Below are 26,432 nucleotides of genomic sequence, written 5' to 3' on the forward strand. Positions count from 1 at the left end.
GGGAGCAGGAAAGAGGAGAATAAATACCTCAGAATTAAAATTGCCCTTAAGCTCATTTCCAAAAAGCAGAGGAATCTCAGAACCTCTCTGCATGTGGATAGCTGCTGTGTGTAAACTACTTCAATTAAGGAAAAGTGAACATATGATGGTAATTGAAGTCTTACTACTTAGTGGCACAACTGAACTGCGAGGGCACCTGCTCTCCACTCCTGATTGAGAAGCAGGTCAGTGAATCTAGTGATGGTCATTTCTCCTACTGCTGGAATTCATTAAACCCATACTTTTACAGCCATTCAGTGGGGGAACCATTCATTTCTATACCTGTATCATTCTGTTCTCTTGTAACAGGAGAACTCTGAGTACACGTGCATTTAGCTTCCTTCAGGTGAGGAAGCTCCTTAGCTGCAAGAAACCTTTGCTAAGAATAAGAGTTATTCAGCTAAATTATGTTGCCCAGTTTTGTTCCTCTACATGGAAACAATCACTTAAGCACTCCATAGGGAATAAAGTGGATAACAGACAGCAAACAGACTGGGAGCATCTTTCTCAAGTATTTCAGAGATGCACATTTAGATTTAGTGGTGCTTTTTTAAATATAAAGACAGCTCATACACCTCACAAATATTGGTTTGTAATAAAAGGAGGAGAGGTAGAGAAATACAGATTTTAGAAAACATGCTTTTGAAAGAGAACCTGGTCACAAAGACTAAATTCTCCCTAGTGTCCTGCTCTAACAAGTTTATAAATAAAGCTCTGAATATCAAGGGTCACAGCTTAACTCCTGACGAGGAACAAGAAGCAAATTCCAACTAAAATCTGTTTAGATTATTTGAACATGTTCCTGAGCTCAGATGCTGCATTTAATTTTTGCTGCTTCCTGAGGAAGTAGTTTTACTGGAGCAGGAGTGGGCAGCCACTGAAGTAAGACCAGTCATTCCATACCTTTTCACTCCATGCCCACAGACCAGCTGCAAGGAAGGCCACTCCAGCTAGCTAAAAAAAAAAAAAAAAAGAAAAGAAAAATTAATTAGATGTACTAATCAACCACACAACCACATTCTCAAAAAACTTCAGCTAGTAGCACTATTATTGCTCAAATAAATCAAATATTGCCTGTAATTTGAGACATTAGTAATGGGACCTTCCTTCCCATGAGTCAATCTCTTACAAAGATTATTTGAAGGGCGTTTATTCCACAATATCAATGCATTTTATAAATTACTTTTTAAAAAAAGTATTTTAATTTGATTCTTCATGATTACTCAAGAAGCACATAGTGCTTAACAGATGATCCCACAGAGCAGCATGCAAGTGGGAGTTATCCTTGTCCCAATATATATCCTTGCTATAAAATGTCTGCCTGCCCACTAATGAAGATGTCAGAATATTTAACATCCTTTGAGGTTATTCCTTGTTTAGCCACTTAATAGTACCAATATTATGGCTATGACAGTAGCCATGCTTGCTCCCTGGAACTTCTCAGCATCAAGGCTCTCTATATTAGCCTCTTCTCTGATTAGATACAGTTTATCTTCTGAATCCTTACTTCATTTAAGTCCATCTGAATCAAGCTAGATTAATGGTCTGTTTGCCTACTTTCCACAAGCACCTAATTTAACTTGCTACAAACCCTCCACTAATTCATATGCTTGTATAACAAATACTTCTGAATTATAGTCAATCAAATGAAGCAACTTCAATTAGAAGTTAAATCTTGTTCAATTAGAACAAGAGTTCATTGTTCTAATATTTTATTCCCTTTCTTCAATGCACAGGCATCTTGTTTTTAATATCCATTTCAATAATCAAACTAAAATGACCTCTCCATAACAAAAGGGCAGCTCTTCCTCACTACTTAAAAAGCATTCAACCCTGTAAGGGGCCCCTACAGCTCTCTACAACTACCTGAAAGGAGGGTGCAGTGAGGTGGATATCAGTCTTTCCTCCCACATAACAAGCAACAGCACAAGAGAAAATGGCCTCAACTTGCACCAGCAGAAGTTTAAATTGGATATTAGGAAATACTTGTTCCCTGAAAGGGTTATCATGCATTGGAGCAAGTGGCTTAGTCACCATTCCTAGACATATTTAAAGGATGCAGAGACATTGCACTTAGGGATATGGACTACCTGGCTGTTGTCCATGGTTGAATTGAATGTTAAGAAATCTTTTCTAGCCTAAATGATTTGATTATCCTGTAAAAAGGACTGAAGTTGCCTCCCCAGTGCCAAGTCTTACAGGCACTGAAGAGTGAATCCCAACAACTGAAAAAACACTTTGGAAAAGGAATGCTTTTCTCTAGGAAATATAGCAGCCCCATGAACTGAATGGGAATCCCAGGCAATTTTCTACACCACAGGCAAGAAGCAAGAATGGAACCCTCTTACAGTCACACAAGAAAACAGATGTGAGAGTGTAAAATACTGCTGGGCTCATGGGCTGCTTGCTTTAACATCACTCAGGGCAAGTGAAGTTGTTCTGGACTTACTCCGTGGGGGAGCCTGGGGGGAAGCAAAGCCAGAAAGGGCTGCAAGCATCACCCACATTACTCTGTAAAAATTAGTCAAATTATGTTAAACACTTCTGTCCAGGCAGGAATTATTATATGCCATATTCTGGGTCTTATAGATTAAGCAACCAAAACCATCACTGAGATACAGAGGTACACAGAGGTACAACTGGACAAAGCAGTGCTAAATAAATTCCCAGATATTGCTCAATAAGCAATAGCACAATGACTACTCACCTCGGACTCTGAATCAGCTAAGAACATCTAAAGTGATCATCTGGATCAAAACATAACTTGAAAAATACCATTAAAAACCACATCAATGTAAAGAGAATATTGATCCAGATTAACCCTAAATCTTAACCCAGTGATCTTCTGATCAAAAAAAGCAGGGAAAACAGTCAGTAATCAAACTTGTATGTCATTAAGTTGCACGGTGCATGTAATTGATGCATCCTTCATCCTTTTCACTCCAAATGCTGTAGGAATGCTGGGAGACAGACGAAGACAGCTGGTATAATTTGCAGTAATCAAGGTAAATTACACAGAAATCTGGATCTTTGGAAACTTTTTCTACAGAAAACCAGGTGGAAAAAATAATTGGGAAGACATATTCCACTCTGTATATACAAATAAAGGATACTGGAATACTAATATTGTTCTATTGAATTTGGAAATAGGATGACCTCTTCAAATTCTCTGCCTTTCATTATAATTACTTCCTTAATTAAATTGCAATGGATTTTTGATTAAGTAGATTTTTCACTAGCATGCATTACTCTCACCTTTGAACAGGAACTTTGCTCTCATGTTTTTATAAAATGTTCCATTTCAAGAAACTGTACTATTTTAGCAAAGTTATTTCCATAAGCATTTATGTAAACTATCTAAAAGGAAAATAGAGTTTATCAGAAAAAACCCCAACTTTTTCTAATTAAACCAATGTGGATAAATCTAGAACTTAATTCAACTAAGACAAGCAATTAATATTTTTCACTAGAAGCAACCAAACCAAATACATCAAGTTCCTCTAGGAAAAATCCATTAAAGTACTATGTACTTGCAGAATAAACAAAGTCATCGGCCACTACATTGATAGGTGCAATCACCAAAATAACCAATTTGCAACAAAGTAAAATAGTAGTGAAATGAAAAATGAAATTAAATCCTTTTGCTTTAAAGACCATGTGCAAGATACTTTGAAGTATCTCACTGAAAACCATTGTAAAATACACTGTGATCTTACTAGCTCAGAAGTTGTGTGATTGAGCATGCCCAGAGTTCTACAGAGAATTAGCACCAGGAAAATATCCTCTCTAACACATTTCCACAGAAGGATCCATGTGATGCCTACGAGGCAGACCAGGGAGCTGAACTAAACTAAAGGCCAAGTTTCAACTTTCTTCAGCTCATTGAACTAAATGGCCAAGTGAATGGGAAAACAGGCAGCTGAGAAGAAAGCAAGGACAATCAAAAGTGTTCCCAGAGTGAGAGTAAACTAGTTAGCTGTTTCAAAGAAAAGCACAGCATTTTGAAATTTGCCTTTCACTAGAATCTGAATGACATGTAAACAAGAACAAACTTGACTTCCCAATTCACTACTGTGCTAAAAGTCCTTTAAGCCCTATACTGCCTGAAAGGTTAGATGGAAACATACACAAAGCAGCTCAATTGTGCCCCTTTGATTAGGAAACTGAAACACTATTACCAGTGTTTGCTTATTTTCTGCTTTAGAACTGATAAATCCACTTTCTTAACACAGGGCATCAAACTAGGCTCTGCTCAGATGTACAAAACTGATGCCAGCTCAGAGACACTGTGACCAAATTACCGCTTTTAAGCATTACTCATTTATCCATTCCCAATCACATTTTTAATTCCTAAGATTCCTATGCTGTCAGAATCACACTATCAACTGAGAAAACAGCTGATTTGTTTCTCAATTGTAGGCAGCAGTTAAGTAACTCTTGCAAGACAACTCTTTGCATACAAACTGATTGTCTGTCCCTAGGTCTGATCAGCAGCAATAAGAATTGCATGCAGTTTTTGTATACTCTTACAGAGAATAAATTTCCCACTCCTTGGATAATCCTATTTTAGACTGCAGCTCCAACCATGCTAGAGCAATCAGCAGCCTGCAGCCCTTCCTTCCTATCCTTGTCTCTTCAGAGGCTCTTCCTCTCAGGGTCAGGAAACCACCTGGTAGTATATTCTCTCCTCTTCCTGGCACAACATTGCTGCTGTTTCAGAAGTTCCTGGAAAACAACATATATAGCTAAAGCCAAGAAAATCTTACGCTAAGCCAGGTCTTCTCTTATTTTTCAAAGAGATGAACTCAGAATTCTCTTCCAGAGCTGAAGAGAATTTTTGCCCTTCATCACCACGTTCAGGGCAAAATGCCCCATCTCCTATAGGATGACTGACAAGTTCTGGTTTTGTCTCCAATAACCCTTAAGAGTCAAACACAACTACAGACCTTTAGAAGATAAATCCAGATGACAGTAGCTAAAAGCTGTTTTACCCTCTCCTCTCAATTCATTTGAGAGACAGTAAGCTCATATGCAACCTAAAAGGCTTTGGTAGAGCCCACATGCAATCCTTCACTTCACTGAAACAGCCATGGCCCAGCTGAGGTGCAATTCTCAGCCTACCCCAAAAAAGCCTTCCAACTGTAGGCAAAGCAGCAAGCACTAGAGCTTTCACAGAAGAGAGCTCACTCAATTGCAGAATGACTCAGAACAGAAAGGTGCCAAAACCAAGCTCTTTCACTTGGCATTGTTGCAGTCTTTAAATTGCACCATGAAAAATGAAGTTATTTAAGTTATTTGACACCAAAAAAAAACCAAAAAAAAACAATAAAACAACTTTCAAGCACAAAAAGGTCCAGCCTTCTTATCTTGCTCTCTGCAGGGCTATCTTAATGGCTGTACTGCCTTATCACCACTCATTAACAAGAGTGTACTTGGACAAGCTAAGTTTTGTGAGCATGCTTAAAAAGCAAGATGGAAACAAAGTAATCACACAACAAAATCATGCCTAGCCAGAGCCTTCCTATGGCCTCCATTCCCTTTCTTAAAAGAACTGGGAAGTGATATTATAAGCCAGTAGTTCACAACTGAAAGCCAGAACTTTCTATTCCCAAGTCACTCAACTGAAAAAAAAGTGACTTCCAAAGAATAAAGATTTACAGATTTCTAAAAGGTGATTACACTGAGCTTCCCATTATTAGTCATATTTGCTCTCTTTGAGTTCAGTATTTTGTTTCATCTCAATCTATATGAACTGTATTTGATGCATGACACAAACTGCAGTAACCACTCAGTGAAAAGTTCAGAAATTCTGGGATTTTACATCACCACATGCTTTAAAGTTTATACACTCTATGATATCCTTAGAGCTACAATGGGAAAGACAACATTTACCTTTAGTAAGTATAACAGAAGAACAAATGCAACTATTTACATGCACGTGGTTTGTGGATAAACTGTCCTGAGTTGAAACACAGGAGAGGTCTAACAGCTGGTATGGGCAAAAGGCCCTCTGACATCGAGCTAAACCCATCCCCTCATCCACCTCTAAAACCACGCTCACTAACAAATGTTCACAAACAAGTTCCCAGAAGCACCTCTCCTGCAACCCAAGGAAAGTGAACCAAAACTAACATTCCCTCCTTAAATGCTGCTTGTTATGGTTACATTTCTCCTTCTGGCTTTATAGTCCTTCAGTTCGCTTAAGGCACACAGCAAATTTACTGTTTCACAGATGGTGAATTTGTAGTCATCCCAGCCAGCAGGATTTCACAGGCTCCTGAATCCTTGTGTCAGCTAAATGATTCATGGATTGCCTATAGGGGTGTCTGCCTTCAACATTTACATAGCTTGTTCTACAACTAAAGGTGCCAAAAATCTTATCAGAAGAGCTGTAGCTTCGAATCATTTACTAGGTCAGCCTGATAACATCAACAGAAGCATCAGACCCCTTTGCTGAGGAAGCTACCAAGACTACAAAGTACCTGTTCAGAAAGCTAATTCCTCCAGCCAATGGATCAGCTGAAACACAGTGTGTATTACAAATTCTCCTCAATGCTTTGGCATCTCTTTAAAAAAAAAGTTTTTCTTTAAAGAACTGAAAAATCTTTAGATCTTCATCATTCATCTCAAGAGAATACAGTTTTTAAAAAAGTCTAATGACTGCAGAGAAGAAAAAAAGTTACAAAATTGATTCCTGTGAAAAAACAGAGGCAAATTCTTGACAGTCTTCCCCTTACAGTGAAGAAAAAAAAAAAAAAAAATAAATCTGTTTTTAAAAGGTTGTCAGAAACAGTCAGTCATAGACCCCCCACTTCATGAGACACTCACTAGAAAAAAAACAGATCTAGAAGAATCTTTATATGTTCATGAACAAGAGTGTCAATTTCTCACATATCCCACCATGAAGAGCTGCTCAAGAGCATCCACATAGTTATGAAGTGATTTCTCTAAAAACCAGAACAGTTTGGCAAGTCTTACTTCTCACTATGCCACACTCCTCTACAAGGATATGGAAACTGTACAATACAGAAGAAAGGAACTGTAGAGCTGAAGGCTTGTAAGCACGATTTTTGACCTGTTGAAGGCATCTTCAGGGGCAACACAGAAAACATCATCCCTAATGAACACCTGCACTATGCAATATTGTGGCACATTAACAATTAATGGAACAAAAGTTTCTACACATCTTTTGTGGTATCCACACAAGGATAACTCCCCTGGCTTAATGCTACAGTATCACATTAAAGCATTGCACTAGTAAACAAATGGTGGTGACAGTAGCAAAAAATTCTGTGGTTTTCAGCAACTTTGCTGCTAGCACTGGACAAGTCAATGGATCTGCATTTTTCCAGGACTACTCATGCCTTTCCCTGACTGCAATTCCTAGGACTTCAGGTGCAAACTCTTAACATTTGACCTGAAAGTTCCAAAAGGAATTACTCAGTATATCCAAATTGCTTCCTCACCTTCCCCTCACAGGCATCTTAACTCTTTCTAGAGCAACACCATGCACTAACCTTTAAAGGGCCTTCTTTTCCAAGGCAGGTGCTTCATTAACCATCATACACATATAAAACTACTCATCTATTATTGTACCTTTTCTCATTCAAAATTCCAAACAAACATTACAGGCTGGTTAGTCCATAGCTAAGTATTTCAAGAGTATATCAGACGATTTGGCTGCCCACAGAGCATGATATGTGCTGCCAGCTGTTGACACATCTCTGAGGAACCTTGCTTCTTTCCTGCATAGTGTATTTAGAGAAACACCACCCAAAGATCAAAGATGATCTGAAAGGAAACATTATAAGAGGATTCTTTTAACAGGGAAGCAACTTAACATGGGTAATATGGATACTGAGTCCTCACACTTTCAAGAATAATTTCTCATATAGGATAAGCTGCTTCAATTACAAAACACCTGGGGCATACTATACATCAGTTTCCTGCTTTCAGGCAACTATTTCAGCTTGTACTCTCTAAACAGAGCAGTGAAGTTAATAAAAGCTATGTCTAACCTATTTCAGCCTCTAAATTTTGTACTCACCCAAAAGACAATGTTGTAGCTGAAGAGCAGGTATTTGTACCAACAGCTGACTTCTGCATTAGAATATCGGTAATAGTGCATCTTCTATAGCACAGCGTCTGCAAAGAAGAGAAAGAATGATAGGATTAAGTAAAGATTTCATGAATAAAGGTTTTTTCCCATGTCCCTCTTGCTCTTAAGAAAGGGAATACAGTAATCTGTACCATACACCATCCAGAGCTATTTTCAAAATCAAGCTCAAACTTCTTTTCAACCCTACACTTCCTTTTGGTATCTGTTGCTTAATAATCTTATCTGTAAGCACCCTAATGTTGTAACTGGGTGGTCACACCCACAAAGGGAACTCACTATACAGTTAGTCTAGGAAGATCTACATCAGCAAGTTCACACTCATCTGCCCTCTCACTCTTTCAAAACTATTTTACTTCTGCAGATGGCTGCTTGGACTTATCCACAAAACCCTGTGGATTGCACATCCAGCAATCCAGTTAGCAGGATATCCAAAGTGGTTACCCGGAATATCTCGGTGTCTATGGATTGCTAAATATAAAAGGTAGTTGTACCCAGCTCTTCCATATTTGTGTGTTCCTTTACCAGATCATCTCCTGTAAGAGGTTTTACTCTCAAGAACCAAAGTCCCCCCATTTCAAGCCCATCTGCTCTGTGGATTTCGGTTTGCTTCCTTACACGCACCAGAGAGAGATTAGGTACAACCACAACTCCCACCTCTGCAGAAAAGCAGAAATAAGAAAAACAGAGAACAAGCAGTAAATTTAGAGCAAGAGTGAGCACTTGCACAGCCCTCACAGTCTGGACAGCTGAGTGCTGCCTAAGACAGATGAGCAGCATTTCGATCCTCCACTTCCTTGAGGTAAATGTCAGTGGAAGGTTTGCAAAGGCAAGGAAACAAGAATGCAGAATTTTCAAGCACCTCCTAGCTAAGAAAACGTGTGCCACCCTGGTCATTCACAGACAGCATGCGAAAACCAAGCCTACCCAGTAAGTCTGAAATCCAGACTATGGAATGGGGAAGTGAAATGCACCACATCCACAATCATGAGAAGGTAAACTAGGTTTTTTGGGGTTGTTTGTTTTGGTGTTTTTTTTCCCTAGAAAGGAATTTGCACCTGAGTATAAAATACACTCCCACTTACAGAAGAAACAGAAATTGGCTTTGAGAAACCCATCCAATACAGACTAGAGTGGGAATTAATACTTGAGCTTGGTTTTTCTAGAGTTCAGATGTTGACATCCATATAATATTAAACACTGAAAACAAGTTTTCTTCGTTCACCTTATAACTTCTAATGCACATAGTCCATTTATAGAAAAAAAATTTAACTTTTGCTGAAACAAAGGAATTGTACTTTATGGCAATATACAAAGGACCTTCCTATATGTGGCCCAGTAATATCACATAAAATGAGTTTTGTAATTTAGTTTGACCTTTGCAACCCATCCAATGTTATAGACAAAATTTAGGAACTTTTACAACTGTTATGAATCACAGCAAAGAACTCTTGCTTAAGCACTATTCTCCTGTTTATTAAGTCCACAGTTGAGTGAATATAAGAGAAGGAACAAAGCTTGGTTTTCCCAAATTAATTTCAGTTTCTAGCTCCAAACAGCAATTTATATTTCAACAATCACTATGCATAGACTTGTCCAAGTCAGTCAGTCTGATGTGCCTGGGCAAGAGAGGGTGCAAGAACAAAAGCCCCACTAATCTGAGCAAGAGTCCAAGATTCCACTTGCATGAGTGTAATCCCATTTTACAGCAATACACTGCCTGCCAGCATAAATATATTCTCCAGATGCAGACACTCTGAGACCTTCATCACTGTTTCTGCCTCCTCCCTCTGAAAATCAGGAACCTGGTAAAAGACCAGAGCAGCAGCTGCAAAACGCATATAAGGAGCATTGCTTTTGGCGCTGCTATATCTACAAAAGAGAAAGCAGCGGGTTGCATTTAGCTAGCACATCATTAAATTTCACAGAAATCAGGTGCTGCTAGACAAAGAGGCTTAAAATATAACCTGAGGCAAAAAGGCAAGCACCTCATTTCAGGACTTAAAGTACAAACATCATCTGAAGATTTACTTTTTGTTCAGTTACCCTCCCTGGCACTGGACTTATTCTCAACTGTTCAGCCCCAGCTTCACGCCAGCTACTCAGAGGAACAAGAGCATTGAAAATATCCTTATTGATAAGCACTACTCCCCATCTACCTCACCATTTTGACTACCAGCTTGCAAGATATGCCTCCATGCTTCACACAACTCCTAAGATGCCCCAGTCAATACCAATCCCAGTATTTTAGCAGAATGAAAAAGCAAATACATACACACCTCTAAATGCTCGGAGATGATATGGGGGGGCAGGGGGTGGAGGGGTGTATTACCACTACTAGTAAGAAGCTGTCCTGTAACAGCACACAGCTCCTCAGACAGATAATAGCTTCCAAAGCACCTGCCTATATTAAGATCTGATTTGGCTTGCTCTGTGCTTATGTTCATCTGAATAAATCTGAAGTGCAGTTATGTGATTTTTTTTTCCCCCTAACACTACAAACAAATGAAGCAGTCCAGTCAAGAGTACACAGCCACCTTCCCTGTGTTTATACTAAAAGCAGTCATGTTTCCTAACACAGAAGGCATCTGTTAGCAGTCTAGAAATCTGCTATGTCAGTAATTCACTTTGTTCACAGCACAGGCTGCATAGCTACAGTTAGGCAATACTAAAAACACTTGGAAGATTAAAGCAGTATGTGGGCAGCACAGACTAATAACGTTCTCTACTGTGTTTCAGACAAAGCAAGTCACATTCTGTCAGCTGACAGTTATCACCCACTCACAGCAAAAGGAATTCTTAAAAATTAAATACAGAGCACTGCTGCTTTGGTAGAATATAATTTTGTCTTGGTGTTTACAGCTTTAGTGAGGGGGAAAAAATGTAGTCATTCATCAAGAGGCTACCATGATTTCCAAAGCTTTTTGACACCCACAATTTCACTCTTACCCTCAAAATGCTACAGCAGTGATACTCCTAATGTATATTCCTAATTCTCATAAAGCAGATGATGTGATCTATCAACTAATCTAATGTAGATATGCAGAGAAATCCTCATGGATAAGATGTTAAGTCTAGAACAACTGAAACAAAGTTTCTAGGTTTAGGTCCAAAAAGTCTTTTAATCCTCCAGAGACATTTACTTTACAGGACACGCCTAAGTCACACTGAAGTTTCAAGTTCAGTCAATACTGCCACCGTAGAGAGAGTCCTGATCCCTTTCCCTGCTCCTCCTAAAATCCACAACCATTAATCCACCTGCTCAGTGGTGCAAACAGCCACACAGCAAACCACTAGCAAATCTTCAGGTCAATCCTGTAATCTTGTATCATACACAAAGAAGTAAACAGTTTTAAGCCTTCCAAAATACCTTGCTGGAGCATATACATAGGCCAGTGTGGGGGCAGTCAGGAGGTGGCAGGAGAACAAGGATGGGAAAGCAAAAGCAGTGGTACTTGAGTGTGTCCATGGAAACACAGCACTCCTCTAGTGCCAGCCTATACCAGCAGCACACCTGAAGCCAACACACTGAAATATATGAAGCTGGGGGAACAGGGGCACGACTGAGGCAAGAGGAAAAAAAAAATGTCATTTGCCAAGCTATTGGCTTCTCCACCACTGTTCATCAATACAAAACATTACATCTATGTGAAAGCAAATGGACAAAGAAGAATATGCTGAGAAGCAAGAATTTTTAAAATACAGCAAGAGATGTACTTAGGTCTAAGACTTGTTGATATGACCCAATTCCATTCCATCAAGACCAAATCTAAATCAAAAAGTATCAGTCCATTCAAGACATGACACCATTAAAAAGAACTGTCATTCTTTGAAGGTGCTCAATCATTAGGGGTTTTTGTGAAGGTAAAAGGCAGCCTAATCCCCAATCAGGCAAAATTCAGAGATGTTCTTAGGGCCTTCTAAAAACAGATCAATTAAGAGCCACCTATAGACTGCTCTTTCCACATCCTAGAGAGGAGCTGACCACCAAAGGGGTCCTAATGTTCAGAACAGTATTTGGGTGCCAGTCATCAAATCTTCATCTGAAGGGGCTAAGCTGGTACAGCAAAAAAGCAAGATAAACTGTCTGGATTTGATGCTTTTACAGGCTCATCTGCTCCTGGAAACAGACAGTGGTCTTGCCGATGACTCAAACTCCAAATGAACATGTCATTTTGCAATTCTGTCTCCAAGGAACTCAGACTAGGGCCTCAAAAAGAACAGGCAATCATCTCTTAAGGAATACAAGTACAGTTTATTTAGTTCTGCTGCAGTGTGAATGAGCAGACAAATATTCACTCATTCTTAGAAGAAACTTGGGGATTAATCAATAAAAAGCTGAGTCTTTTTTAACCTGAAAGACTTATTATGAAAGACATATCATTAATAGGTTATCCCTGTTTCACCAGAAAAATAATGGCAAGTAAAAAATCTCAGAACTCAATGGAAAATGTGGCCAAAGCCAGACAATTCTTAAGACATCATCTTTTGAGACCCTTATTTTGTACTGTGCTGAAGACTCAAAGACCTCAAAGAATATTTCAAGCAGAAGTTGCTCCACTGTAAGCACTAAAAAACAATCCCTCAGTGAAAAACGAACCCCCAACCTATTGGGAAGGGTTTCATGTTTCAGTGACCAGGGTTTATTCTATTACTGCATCACCAACTACAACTTAGGAAAACCTGTCAGAAACATACACCAGTGTTTCCAAACCCCAAACAAGGAAGCAGAATTCAAAAGAGCTCCACTCCAGGTCTTTATACCTCACACTTGTTATGCTGCACTTTTGGCCAAGCCACTACTTATGTGGGGATGAGTTGCATCCAAAATACCATGTAAGTGCTCAGAACTCAGTAACATTCATAAAGTGGATACTCCATATTTTTGGGAATAAGCTACATGGTCATCAAGAACCTCTTCTGAACTGCCCACTTGACTTACATCACTAATCCTTTGGCATAAAGGCTCTACACTGCACAACTGTAATTCAAGGAGCTATTCAAGCTATGATTCATGGAATATTTTCAGGTCATTTGATTTCTTAAACTAACAGAACTACACTAAAGACTTGTAAAAGGCAAGCAGAATTCATTACTGCTCCCACAGCAATTCAAAAGTTGTAACAAAGGACAACCAACAGCAGTTCCATCAATTTCACTTTTCACTGTTTTCATACAGAAGACACAGTTGGTTGGCCTTGCTTCCATGTATGTGAAGAAGTATTTATTCCTATTCAGCAAAAAAAACTACTACTAATATTAACAATATAATCCACAAAATAAAAGAAGTTCCAAAGATCCTGTATTTTCATTTACACAAGCCAGTCAGAATGCCAGCTGAGGACACTGTACAATGGAAGTCTTGACAATGTACATTCAAACTAGTATTTTTAGTTATTGACACAGAAGAGAGGCACAACGCAATTATCCACAGAATTTTAGTGCATTTATGCTAGTTCTGCCCCACTGACCCTGGAATCATTGAAGTAGTAACTGAACAGATAAGGTAGTTTCTGCTTCAGCGTACAGAGGTGCTTGACAAAGGTGTCAACTAAAAGGCAAGGATCTCTTACCTAGTTCAAGGAAAATCTGCTCAAAGTAGCTGACTGCAAACAAAGCATATACTCCGCATTTTGACTTAAGGAGATAGCACAGGAAACACAAAAGGAAACGTTACATGTAAACCTCATCTAAAAGCCAGCAATTTTCCAAACATAAGGAGAACACAGTAGAAGAGAGACAGATCATTTTGTAAGGATCTTTATTAATAGTTAAGAAATAAAGAGAAGAGCAGGAGCACAGGATGTAGGGCCTTCACTGATCTTATCAAAAGCACTATTACATAAACCTCTGGAGTTAAAACTCAGTTGAATACATCAAAGTAAATGAAAACAACACTAGATACTATCACTACAGCTCAAGAGATGCCTCATTAACATCTTAGAAAAGTTTAGAAAAATATTATGTATCTATGAAAACTTTCTTTAATACAGATATTGATCAGTTTCATCTGAATAGGACCTTGCCTGTGTTGCAATTTATTCACTATACACAGGAAGCTACAAGTCATGCTTTCCTTTTACTTCACAGAAAGTTCAAGTATTGGGAAGCACCTAGAAGCCAATTAGTCATTCTGAGCAGGAATTTATACACCCCAGGGCGCACAACCTGTCAGAACAAGTAACCAGAACAATCTTAGCTGACCCAAACTTCTCAGTTGCTTTCTACTACCTCTCATGAGAGCAGACACACACCCATTCTCTGCAACATCAACAGTTGCACGGCAAAACTCAGTCTTTATTTAAAAGAAGCATGTAATTTGATTTTTTTTCCCCTTCCAACAAAAGGTTTTGGAAGCCTTACAAAGTAAATATCTTATCTGAGAAGCCAGAACTTCCAGTTTGGGGAACATTTTTACTTCTATTTAGTAATCCAACAGTAACAGAACTTTTTTCCTACTCTCTGCTCCCTCCCATACCTCCACACAGACCAAAAGATTTCAAAAACAGAAACAGTCCCTCCATTTGCTACAGCACTTCATATCATATCATTAAAAAAAAAAGACAGAAAGTTACCAACTTTGTTGACAAATACACTCTTTCTTCAGAGAACATCCTAAACTTTTATATATACTGGGATTTTTCTCCACTTCCAGGAATGCCACTTGTTCTGTCCCCAGTTATACTTCAGTCTAAAAGAAGATACCTTCATTTTCCTTTTCCATGAGAAAAAAAAAACCCCTGAGACTGATTATAGCAATATACAACAAAGAAGTGATGAGCATATAATTTGCTTTGGGTTTTGTGGTTTGCTTTCTTATAAATGTTCCCTGCTTTGGATATTATGTGCAGTCTATCTACATTCACACCATATTTCTTAGCCTTCATACTGAATATTCCCATATATTAATTTATCTATATAAACATATATATTACATACAATAAAAGAGACATTTATTTTAACAGCTTAAATCAGATCAAGGTATTTCTTAGTTAAAAAATGAAAAATTCCAGGGTTGAAACCTGATCTCCAGTAATGAGAAAGAAATTAAAAATGCTAAGAAATTACTGCAGTAGCTGGATAACAGTAGTAACAATCACCACTTATTCTGGTTAAACAATGCTGACTCCATGTCACAGAAACAAGATGTGGAGTTCAATCCATGAAACCTCTTTTTTTTTTTCCTCCCCTCCCACCCCAATTACCAGGACCTCTGCTTTCAACACCAAAGGAGCACTCATTTCAAATCAGGCACCGGGGAACACTACATTTTGGGGAAAGGCATGGAGGGTTTGGGGACAATGCTCTCAAAGCTTTCTTTTGCTGCCTTCCACCTCCAGCAACTGCATTCGGAACACAACCAGGACAGCCTCATTTTACTTGCCAAGGACGACAATCACCAGCTTACAAGCCACAAGAGAAAACGGCTCTTTGTGGCCACGTAGACAGCTCAACCACCATGTAATTCATCTCTTTACCTCCTTTCTGGTAAAGAAACACACTCGTGAAACTTGCAAAACCCAACTAAAAGATAAACCTCTAAGGCAGCGCTGGAGAGTCTTAAAGATGTGACAAAACAGCCCTCGCAAATGTCTCATAATCCTAAGCACTGACAGTACTTCAGCAGAATAAATGTCTCAGCCCAAACACCCAGGAACAAGTTAATGCTTCAGGAGTTATAGCAAGTAGGTTCACAGAGCACACTGCACATGCTACCACATCACAGGGAAAAAGATTAAAAAAGACAAAAACCAATGGTGCTTCAGGACAAGCCCGTGCTTGAACAGCTCCAGCCCTTCCCCCAAAAGCCAGTTCTCCGGCAGGTCGTGAGAAAGCCTTGACTGTCTCGCCCAGAGTCTGCATCCGCCCCTGGGGAGGGAGGAGAAACAGGCTTTCCACCTCTCAAGATGATGCCAAGAACAACAATGTGCCATTTCGAGATCACAGCAAAGGCTGTGAAGGGACGCAGTCAGTGCTCCTTCCAACACAGACCTCAGTCTCTGCAACAGCTCATTACAAGCACGCCAGCAGAATTAGAAGGTGCAGAGCTTAGACACAAACATTTCCTAACCCGTGCCGTCAGTAAAACGAGAAACACACCTCCTGATGGAAAAAACGTGACAACACAGGAAACAGCCATCTGAATGGGCTGACAATACAGTGAGACTAGCCACACAAGCAGCACAGCTCAGACAAAACAACACCACAGAGCTGAACTGTACCTTCCCTTCTCACTTGCCCCAGCTGGACAGGCTCTGTTTTTGCAGGAGCAGATCACTGCTATGACCACTTTGTCCACATATCCTTGGCAAGCTCACCACGGCGGTCACCTAGCAAAGAAAGCCACCTTGTTGTCACTTTCCAAGAGTCACCTCACCAGTTGCCTTCTATTAGTTTCAAGTCAGACAATCTTTTTGACAAACCTTCCTGCTCCACAGGCTTGCCATGCAGCCAAACCGAAGTAACTTAGCACCCAGGGCAGGGTAGAAAGCTTTGCTGTTTTTACCCTTTATTAGATACAGCCACACCACTGCAGGTGCATTTCAGCCCCATGAAGCCTAATATGCATCAAAAGAATCAACTCCATACCCTGCCAGTCAGAAGGCTGCTGTCACATAAAGACCAAAGTCCAACCTCTCAGGCGTCTCCAGATCCAAATTACTTGAGGTTACTCCCTTTGTTTTCTATTTCAGAAGTTTCTAGATATCAATGAAGGTATTTCAGTGCCCATTTTATGCCCCAAAGCAAGAGTACACAACTTGTCAAGCTGAACAAATAAGTTTTTTTAAAAATATTAAGATTCACAGCATTCAGCTGCCTCCAAATACTCTGCTTTATCCTGTAGATCCAAGTGCAGCAACTCAAACACCTGACTTTGTTACCTTCAAGTTCATCAATTATTTAAAGCTCCTTTCCAGAGACACTCAAGTATCAATTATTTAGTCTTTGAGCAGGAAACAAAAACTGCTAAAAGAGGAAAAGAGCTTTCTGGAAAGGGCTGTTGGGTCAATTGAACATATTTGGGGTTGTACACTAACAACCTGCCTGAAATAGAACAAGAATGCCAAAATAAAACAAGCCCTAAAGCCAAAAGCTCATGTGCACACACAGGCTCATCAAATGCCTGAGCCAATTAGTGCCAAAGAGCCCCAACTACATCAGGGGGTTTCAGGACAGGTCTTCCCATGGAAGACCTTTATCAGTTTATCAGTTTTTTTATAAATGCCTGTTCTCTAGCTCAGGAGCATAAAATGGAGAGCAGCTCTTTTCTAATACCACAGAAGCTCTTTTACAATACCAAGACAACATTCAATAAAGCTTACTACAAGGATCAAAGAGAAGCAGAGTCCTGTGTTTATTACACGCTTGCCTTTCCCGCTCAGGTTTGGATTAAGGATGAAGACAGGCCTAAGATTTTCCAACTTCTTTAGAAGTTTACACAACTTCTAAAGACAATGACACAGAAAGAGCTCTCAGAAGAAACACAGGTAAACATTCACCCTAGATAAGAGCAGAAATTCCACTCACATGTATCATACTTAAATTGTGCTGCAATGAAAAGGACAAAACACTGTTTGGCTCCCAAAGAGTTGAAGAAAGACAGGAAACACTGAAGCAAAACAAGGGCTGATCCCTTCCCCCCTGCCAAATGGGCTGAGGCACACTTTGAATCAGAAAAAAAAAACCATTTATTTTTAAACCTGGTTAAGAGCCCTAGGTTTGGATATAGTTCCTATTGTGGCCAGCATATTTTATTTTCATTTGTTAAAGGTTTTCTGCACAAGTGGTAACAGAATTCACATGTGAATAATCAAGCAGAGTGGTTCTTCTCTCCGAGGGCTTCAATTACAAGATTTATGTCAGATTGGTGAAAAAATTTAGCAAAAGCCTAGCCATTCAAGGCAGAGGTTTTAACTGCAAACACCGCAATCTCTTATACATCCAATTTTTTAGGATCACTTTTGCAGGTAATCCTCAACACCTGCACTTTGCTACTATCCTCATGTGTGACATTCCCAAAATAGAAGAATTTGTTCAACCATGATTTTTAAGCTGACTGACCATCTGAAAGCAGATTTTACCCAGAATAAAGTTGTTTTACAATACAATTTCAAATACGACATTCAGCTACAGTTAAGTAGTTAAATTTGCATTTCAAATTAATTCATCAGAGCTTAGACATTTCAGCCCCACCCCTTATTTTTAGATTGCTAAATCAAAATTCAGATTCCTGTATTCTTGGGAAGATCCAAACTATTACTCTTTGAAATCCACACATCTCTAACCTTGATAAGCTTTAGACTACCTCTGACATTATTCTCGACCTTTACAAGACACTTTTGTCTGAGATTGAGCCAAAGGATCAAGGAGAAGGATCCTGTTCCTGCTCAGCCTCTGCTGGGGGGGGGGGCTGAAGGCAGCATCAGTAGCTCCACCCAAGCCACCAACAGCACAGCTTTGGAAGAGCCAGAGACTTTAGGCAATACCAGAGAGGAAGACACACAACCATCCTTTGGATCTAGAATACAATATTGTATCTAGAAATAACTTCTGCTTAATGCCCCTTTAGTAACAGCCTGCACCATTTACTGTTTGAGCGTCTGATTTACTTTATCTGAGCTCCTTCAGCTTGAAGCAAAATGAGAACCACAGCATGGTCATGGATTTTGTGAACTGCAACCATCTTAGCCCTAGAAAAGCACCACAGGTGGCAAAGTATGAAAGTCTGTTCTACCAAAAAAGAGGAAGTTTTGACACAGGAAGCCACAGTGCAAAGCAACATGGCACAGAGAGCTCACAACTAAAATTTGACTGGAATCCACAGATTTTTCCATACCCCACCCAGGTGAAACTTTTTGTAAAAGCAAAAAAGAATACAGGGAGGATCTGTGGAACAGCTTTGACAATCGCTCAGTCAACTCCACTTCCCCTCACGTACACCCCAGTGAGAATTCTGAACTAACACAGGGAGATCAAAACACACTTATCAGTGCTCAAACTGTGCCACACCTAATCCACAATGAGAAACTTGATAGACTATGACAATCAGTTGTAGCAGTTCATCAGCAGAAAAATTCCTCTTTTTTCCAAACACACATTTACAGGTAGTGGCACACTAATAGCCACCCACTAAAGCTTCATAAACTAAATAAAAATACCCTCTAAGAAAATCAGAGGTCAGCCTCTCACTGTGAGAATCAGGCAGTGATGGGCACAACACTCCAAAATTTCAGCGGCAAAAGCCATACTTTGATGTTACAGCCTATTTTTATACAGTTCTCAAAGTCATAGTGTTTAATCCTAATTGTTTTAAGTTTCTTGCCACTCCATTTATTGGTTAGAAGGTGCCTGTGTGCATATGGGCTAGGGCTCTCTTTACCCAGATGTTTACATATTTTCTTCAAGGATTCTCAAGGGTAGGATCCTCCTCTTCACAGGTGTGAACTGTAATTTTACAAGAACAGACTGTTATGCTAACTCCTACTGTTACAGGATTCTATTCTCATGGGAACTTATCAGGCTAGCTTAGCAAGGCCTAAACAGTGTTTTACAAGGCCCTTCTTTTGTAAGGTTTTACCTATATGCACCAAGCCTCAAAACAAAGCAATCCAATATTCCTCAGTTATTCATTAGAAGCATACAATAAACTCATTCATCATCCAGATATAACCAAATTCACAAGACACTGTGGCAACAATTTTCTTGCTGCACCCAAGAGCAAAAAGTTATACCTTCAATACCAAGGAAAGCACCCCAATTAAACAGCATCTTAGGGCTCAGAACAAGGGCTTTTTATGGTCCTTTCATTAAGTATTACAAGGCCTAATGCTAGTAAAAGGCAGCCCAGAACACACCCCCTTGCAGTCCTGTTATGTATGTCACCTGTATGAAGGTGAGCACTGACACTGCTTCTAGCAGGAGATCACACTTTTTCCTTCTTTTCTGCCACCCGCTCCCCACAAGGAGGCAGGAATGACAGGAAAGAGGCTTTAAACAGGAAACAGTAAGATTAGTTTGTCTACAGCGCACTGTCGGGCAAAGCCTGTGCCCAGAAACAAGAGCAAGACTTGAGTTTTCTTCTGATTTGGGGACTGGAGATAATGCTACAAATACAAAGGAAGCTAACTGGATCAACTTACATTAAAAAAAAAAAAAATCATACAGAGAACACACCACCCAGAAAATCAGCTTTCCATGATTGCAATTTAGACTGCACCTTCAGCAAGTCCATCTGAAAACAAGATCAACAAACCTAAAACGCCAACCATGTAACTTACTTGCACATTGTTTTTTCAATATAAATGCACTTTTTCCAGACTTTTGGGAAGCTATTTCTAAAAATTCCTGTTTCAGTGGCATTATAGTTTTGAACAAGACAACTTTCTAAGGACAGGCAACAACACTATAGTATATCCTCCAAGAGCAGAGCTAAAAGGATATAGATCACACCCTAAAAGTACTTTCTTCCAGTGTCATTAACCAAAGGATAAAGAACACCACTCTACCAACACAAGTGTCCTGAATTCCTTTTAAAAAAAAAAACCAAAAAACACAAACCAAATGCTACAAAGTAGTTTCTGCTACAGCTCATTCCTACTTCACACCAATGACTAGACTTGAATTCCCACCTGATCCACTCTCTCTGCACACAATTCTCCTGTCAAGGAGATAGTGCTAATACTTCAGCCATCCACACCAAAGCATTTCAAGTTTCACGCATTTATTTTGAGTATAAAGGGTCTTATTACTGATGCCTTATTCCCTGATGGAGACAGACAGAGATGGATCATCTCAACAGAGTGCACTTAGGAACAACACACCCTGTGTTTCCATTCTCTAAGAACTGCTTTCCTTCCATTTTATCCAGAGTTCCAGGTCACAAGACTTATGTCACTGTAACAAGCAAACAAAAACCCAACTAAACTAAAAAGCAGTGCTGGAAGAATTTTGTCCTGCCAGTTATTTTAAAATATTCTTCACCTCCTTGGAAGATCAACTAAAGAAAGGAAAAGACACCCAAGCAAGCGGCTTCTTTTACAGCATGAGTTAAGGTTTCTTCGGGAATTTTAGTTATTACTTTTTTTTTTAATTCGGAATGTCTCGAAACCGCTAAGTCTACAAAGAGCACGGAAGGTGAAACAAGAGCCAAAACAGATCTGACCATGGAGCATCACCTCTGGTACCCCCGCGCTCCACGGACGGGCCTGTTACGGCAGGAGGCTGAAAGGGTGTCAAGAGAGGTCGCTCACTACCACAGCCTACAGGCAATTAAAGTTAAAATATTTTTAAAATTAGTCAGGTGCCTCAATCCTGACACTCACTGCGCCGCTGCTTCCCCTAAGCAGCCTGGGCTCAGGGCAGGGTCTGCCAGCAGCCGGGGCGACGGCGGAGAACGGAGCGGGAAAACTCTGGCTGCAGCACTCCGAAAGGCCTTTTTCTATTTTTTTTTTTTTATTACTATTATTTTTTTTCCCTCGTGGCACCTCAACGAGACAAGCTAGCGTGAACTCCCAGAGGAAGCCTCACCCGGCCTCTCCGGCTTCCTTTAATGGACAAGGACAATGGCAGGGGCTCGCCATAGCCCCGCGCTGCCGGGAAACTTCGGCAGCCGGAGGGCTGCTCCCCGCCCGGCCCGCTGGCCGCCAGCCCCCCGGGATGCTGCAGGGAGCAGACCGCTCCAGGGAGACAGGACAGAAATGCCGGGGCTACAAGACGGAGGGAGAAAGGGGCACTCCGGACGGGGCGACCCCCGGGGCAGACGGCGGGCGGACGCCTGGGCCGGGACTCACCGGGGCAGCAGCCTGCTCGCTAAGTTTTGCCGAGCTGGGCGGACGGCGAGGCGGCGGTCGGCGTAGGCGGGGGTCCCTCCGGTGCCTCGGCTAGTCCATGGACACGGCGGCGCTCCCGGAGCCTCCTCCCCGCGTCAGCTCGGCCGGTGCGCCAGGCGTGCCCGCCAGGCGTGCCCTTGTGCCGGGCCGCCCCGCCGCTCTCCCGCCGGGCCGAGGCAGCGCGGAAATGAACGTCCCGGCCACGCCCGCTCCGCACGCAGCCGTGCTCCACACAAAGGGGGCGTGCAGGAAGCCCAGCTCTGCTCCGGACCCCGCCGCTGCCGCCGGCTTCGCCCGCTGTGACCCCCTGGCAGGCGTTTCCCCGAGCAGCCCGGGGCCGGGCGGAGGCTGACCCCACCCCTCACGGTGCCGACCCCGCAGCCCGGGGAGCGCGGCCCCTCGGCGAGGCCCTCGGCTTTGTTGTCTTGGACTTGTTCCGAGGCCGGCGAGGCCGCGTCCCCCAGGCCGGCCCTACGGACGGGGCTCAGCCCAGCCCGGCCCGGCTGCGGGAGCGCGGTACAGCCCTCAGCCGCGCCTCAGCCCCGCAGGGCTTCCGAACTGGAGCCGGCGTGGCAGGGACACGCTGAGTAGTACTGAAGGCACGGTCGAGCCTACCTGGAGAGCCGGAAGGCGAAGGAAAGACATGAAATAAAATGGCCCCGAAGAGTATTTCGAGTCTTCAGGCGTCCCAGAGCTTTCACACCTCCCGGGAAAGACACTGAGAAGAGAGGAGGGAGGGGAAGGGGGAGCTGAGCTGTTTAACCCGTGTAGTTAGCGAGTGATAGCTCCCAGCTGAGGCAGCCACCGCCTGGCAGGTGGGAAATGCTCCCCTGCCGTCTCGCTCGGCTCCCAACCTTCACGCTTTCCTTCTGTTCCCTTTCCACACCTTGTGATCCCTCTTGACACAAGGAAACATTTCTGTCACCTTCATTCCCTTCCTCATATAGAAAGCAAAGCTAATGTCTCCGGTACTATGAAAATACATTGGTGTGCAGGAAGGAAAGGCCAGGGGAGGTAGTGCAGCACCACACGTGTTCGTACAGGCTGCCTTACATTGTCTACATTTTCTTCACCTGCTCCTTGGACTTTGAGGAATTCCTTATTCCCCCCGGATCAGGAACAAACCCGTTCACAAAGGAACAGCAATCGCACTGAAGTGAAAGGGACTGTTGAGCAATCAAATGATGTGAGCTTAGCACTTCTCTAGTGTACTAATTCTCCACTCATCAAAGCTGACAACTAAAAGCCTGCTGGAATTAATAGTAAATGCAGAGTTCCCCTCGCCCATGCTCTTCTGATGTCTGAGACAGCAGATACACACCAGTGTGTCACCCACTTGCCGCTCACACGATCAAGATTCCTTCTCATTTCCTACATGCAGTTATTTAAATAAATGGGGGGTTTGGTTTGGATTTTTGCTTATTGTTGTTTTTTTAAGGGGAGGGAGAGTATTTGCCAGCCTCCCCCAAGGTTGCTCAAGACTTCTTAGAAACCAAAGCAAAATTGAACTGAGTGTTAAAGCTGACAGGAGATGGCAGAAGAACTACTGGAATTTTGAGCAGAATCTAAGAGAGGGGAAGGGGAGCTGAGGAAGATCACTGGATTATCAGATGGTAAGAAGAACTAGAAGAGATCCTTTCTGCATCTCAGAAGTACTGAAGTAATCTCAGAGCACTGAGTCACATCTTCAGGAGGTCCAGAGCCAAGGCAGAAAGATCTAGTATGCCAATTCTGTAAGAGACAGGAAGATGGTGTAATACTAACTGCTAAAATTCAACAGGGAAAATGGGAAATTTCAGGGAAATTCAGCAGCTTTAGGATGTAAGGACTGTAGAATTAGGAAGGGCATTTGTCGATAAAATAAGGTTCTCTTGCAATTTGCCATTTGTAAAATGATTAGTGTTAGCAGTTCACAGCATAGTTGAATTGACTGTGTTCACTGTTAGCATGGAGCTGGTTCGAACAGCCTCTCTGTGCCCCATTTATTTGCCTTTGACATTATCTTCGCACAGTGCTTCACTGTGTTGCCAAGAAAATTGGAGTAAAAATCTCATCCATCACAGAAACCATTAACTAAGTGCTAAGGCAAATTGAAACACTTTTAAAAGACAGACACTTCAGTAGTAAGAGGTGTAATAATCTGGCAGGAATGAAAATAGGAAATCTGATTTTTTAAGTTAACGTGTACAGGCCAATGTATGGTTTGTCAATACTGTTTTCCTCTGACTACTGCAAAACGTTTTCTAAAATTAATGAAATCATCATGAGGAGTAGCTGGTGGAAAATGGTCTGACCAGAACTGTTTACCACTGTGCATGTTCAACATTATCACCAAATACCATTTTTTAGTGTAAAAAAAAAAAAAAATCTATTTATGGAGGGAGGCATCTGGAAACCAGAGTTAGAGTTGGAATTGTCATGTGGTTTTGATAATTATGAGGTTAAGAGAGAGGGATGTGCAAGGAAACAAAGCCCACAGAAGCTACTGAGAGACCTTAAGCAACTTCAAATACAAAGAAATCAGTAGCTGGACCTAAATGAGAAAGCAGAAATATTTTAGGGAAAGCCTTTATAACACGTGTGAGAACAACTAGAAGAGTAATAAACTAGGATGGAACTGGTCAGATACCAAATAAAATTCGAGGGCATCAGGCTGAATCGGTGACTTAAATTTGTTCTCAGTCCCACAGCATTTCCCCAGAGACTGTCGCGCCTCTCTGCTCCTGTCCCCTCCATCTGCCCCAGACAGCCCGTGCCACGCACACCCCGGCAGGAGCCTAAATCAGTACCACAAAAGAGCAACAGGGTAAATTTTCTAAGTATTACAGTGAGTCTGTTAATAATTTATTCCCTCCACTAAGAAATATCTATATACCACAGACTGTGTCAGTCAGTGCAGTCGATCCTTCTTCCAGATCTCTTCTTCTTGAAAGGAAGACGTCCATACAAGTGAAAAAGATGGCAGGAATAGATGTCTTTTCCAACAGCTTTCCTCCAGCCGCATCGGACCCTACAGTGGTCTGTTCCTGGAACCTGTTAAGCAAATCTCCTACTGCAGAAAACCCCTCGGGTTCACCGCTCACCTGCACTTTGGCTGGGTAGCAGTGACATCCAGCGGTGCGGAGAGAAACTTGCTTTTTTATTTATTTATTTATTTAATTTATTTTTTTTTTACCACAGTGCATCACAGGAAACGCATCAGAAAATGGCAGGGAACCCTTAGCATTCCCGCCTCGTGGATATTTGCAGATGGCACAAAAGGCAGGCAATTTGACAGCCGTGGGAACAGAAAATCTGCACTGGGAAACAAAAATGCAGAACCAAAAACACCCTCTGAGCCTGACCATTTTTATCATGGCCCCAAAAGGACACTGCAAATAGAAAACACAACTGGTGATCCCTAAAGTTGAAATAAAACACACTTTCCTATATTACACCTACATGGTTGACTTCACAGCATTTTCATTCTTGAAATATTTTCATTAATCTCGATTATGTGCTGAAAAAAAAAAGATAAATGGGCTGACAAACAAGGAAAAATTGATTGAAGAGAAATTAAGACAGCAATGTTTCTCAAGCCCTACCCTTGCACTTTGTGCACTTTCCTACTGACCTATCTTCAGCCTTAAAGATGAAAATAAATAGAATATCATACTGCATGGGTGCAAAATGCACATCTCAGAATAACAATCAAACTTTTAGTTATTAGTTTCCAGTAACCAGATGAGTGTTGAAGTATGATGAGATATTTGATGTGCGGAGAAGTGATTTAGATTTTGGGTACATGTCGTGTTAAAAGAAAAAAAAATATTAAATGCATACAAGGAATTGGGCCAGCAGAGGTAGCTGTTATCACAACAAAAATCAACAACTGTAATATTTTTTTTTCAATAAATATTCTAAATTCAGACTGCAGTATTGGAAATTCAGTTAGATTTAATTTGTTCCTCCTTTACTATTTTGCTGTAATTTTAGTTATTTGGGTTAGCCCATTTACAATGGTAATTACCTGTTTCTAGCTCCTATGTACCACTTATTTTCTATCCTTCACATTTTTATTTTGTCAGTCTGGGGTTCAGAAAGGATGAGTCACCTCCAAATAATCCCAGGGTTGGCTTGAAAAAAAAATCAGATTTATCAATAACAATTTTTCAGAACTATTTCAAATGTCATTTTGACCTTCTAGGGCTCCAAATTTTGACTTGATTTCTGAAAGACAGGGTTATAAAACTTTGAAATGCAGGAAAGCTTATATAACTTTCAAATCAAGACATGCATTAACTGTTTAAGGGAAATAAAGCTGTTTAGAGCAGGAAAATATCTTGGTCTGATGTGGTTTCTGTATAGATCCCTCTGGGGAACCTACCAGGGCGAAGAACTTTCTGTTTCCATGAGTACTTTAATAAACTTGAAAATTTGTGGGTCTAAAAATGTTTTTACACTACAGG

The 26,432-nt window shown here is 41.1% G+C and overlaps 1 protein-coding gene across 2 annotated transcripts in view; it reads right to left on the bottom strand.

Moving 5' to 3' along the window:
* Window positions 1-22,700, bottom strand: part of TSPAN14 (tetraspanin 14) — a 35,329-nt gene extending 12,629 nt beyond the window's left edge. The window contains exons 1-3 of one of the 2 annotated variants that reach the window (XM_015633406.3): window positions 22,600-22,700; window positions 8,087-8,184; window positions 943-993 (exon numbers count right to left, since the gene is read on the bottom strand). In XM_015633406.3, coding sequence (XP_015488892.1) covers window positions 943-993; window positions 8,087-8,167 — 132 coding nt within the window. In that variant the 5' untranslated portion in view covers window positions 8,168-8,184; window positions 22,600-22,700. Of the gene's footprint in view, window positions 1-942; window positions 994-8,086; window positions 8,185-21,945; window positions 22,145-22,599 lie in introns of those variants that run through there. The other variant, XM_015633405.3, reaches the window with a different exon arrangement.
* Window positions 22,701-26,432: the final 3,732 nt, after the last annotated feature.

Source organism: Parus major, chromosome 6, assembly GCF_001522545.3.
Source record: "Parus major isolate Abel chromosome 6, Parus_major1.1, whole genome shotgun sequence".
NCBI lineage: Eukaryota > Metazoa > Chordata > Aves > Passeriformes > Paridae > Parus > Parus major.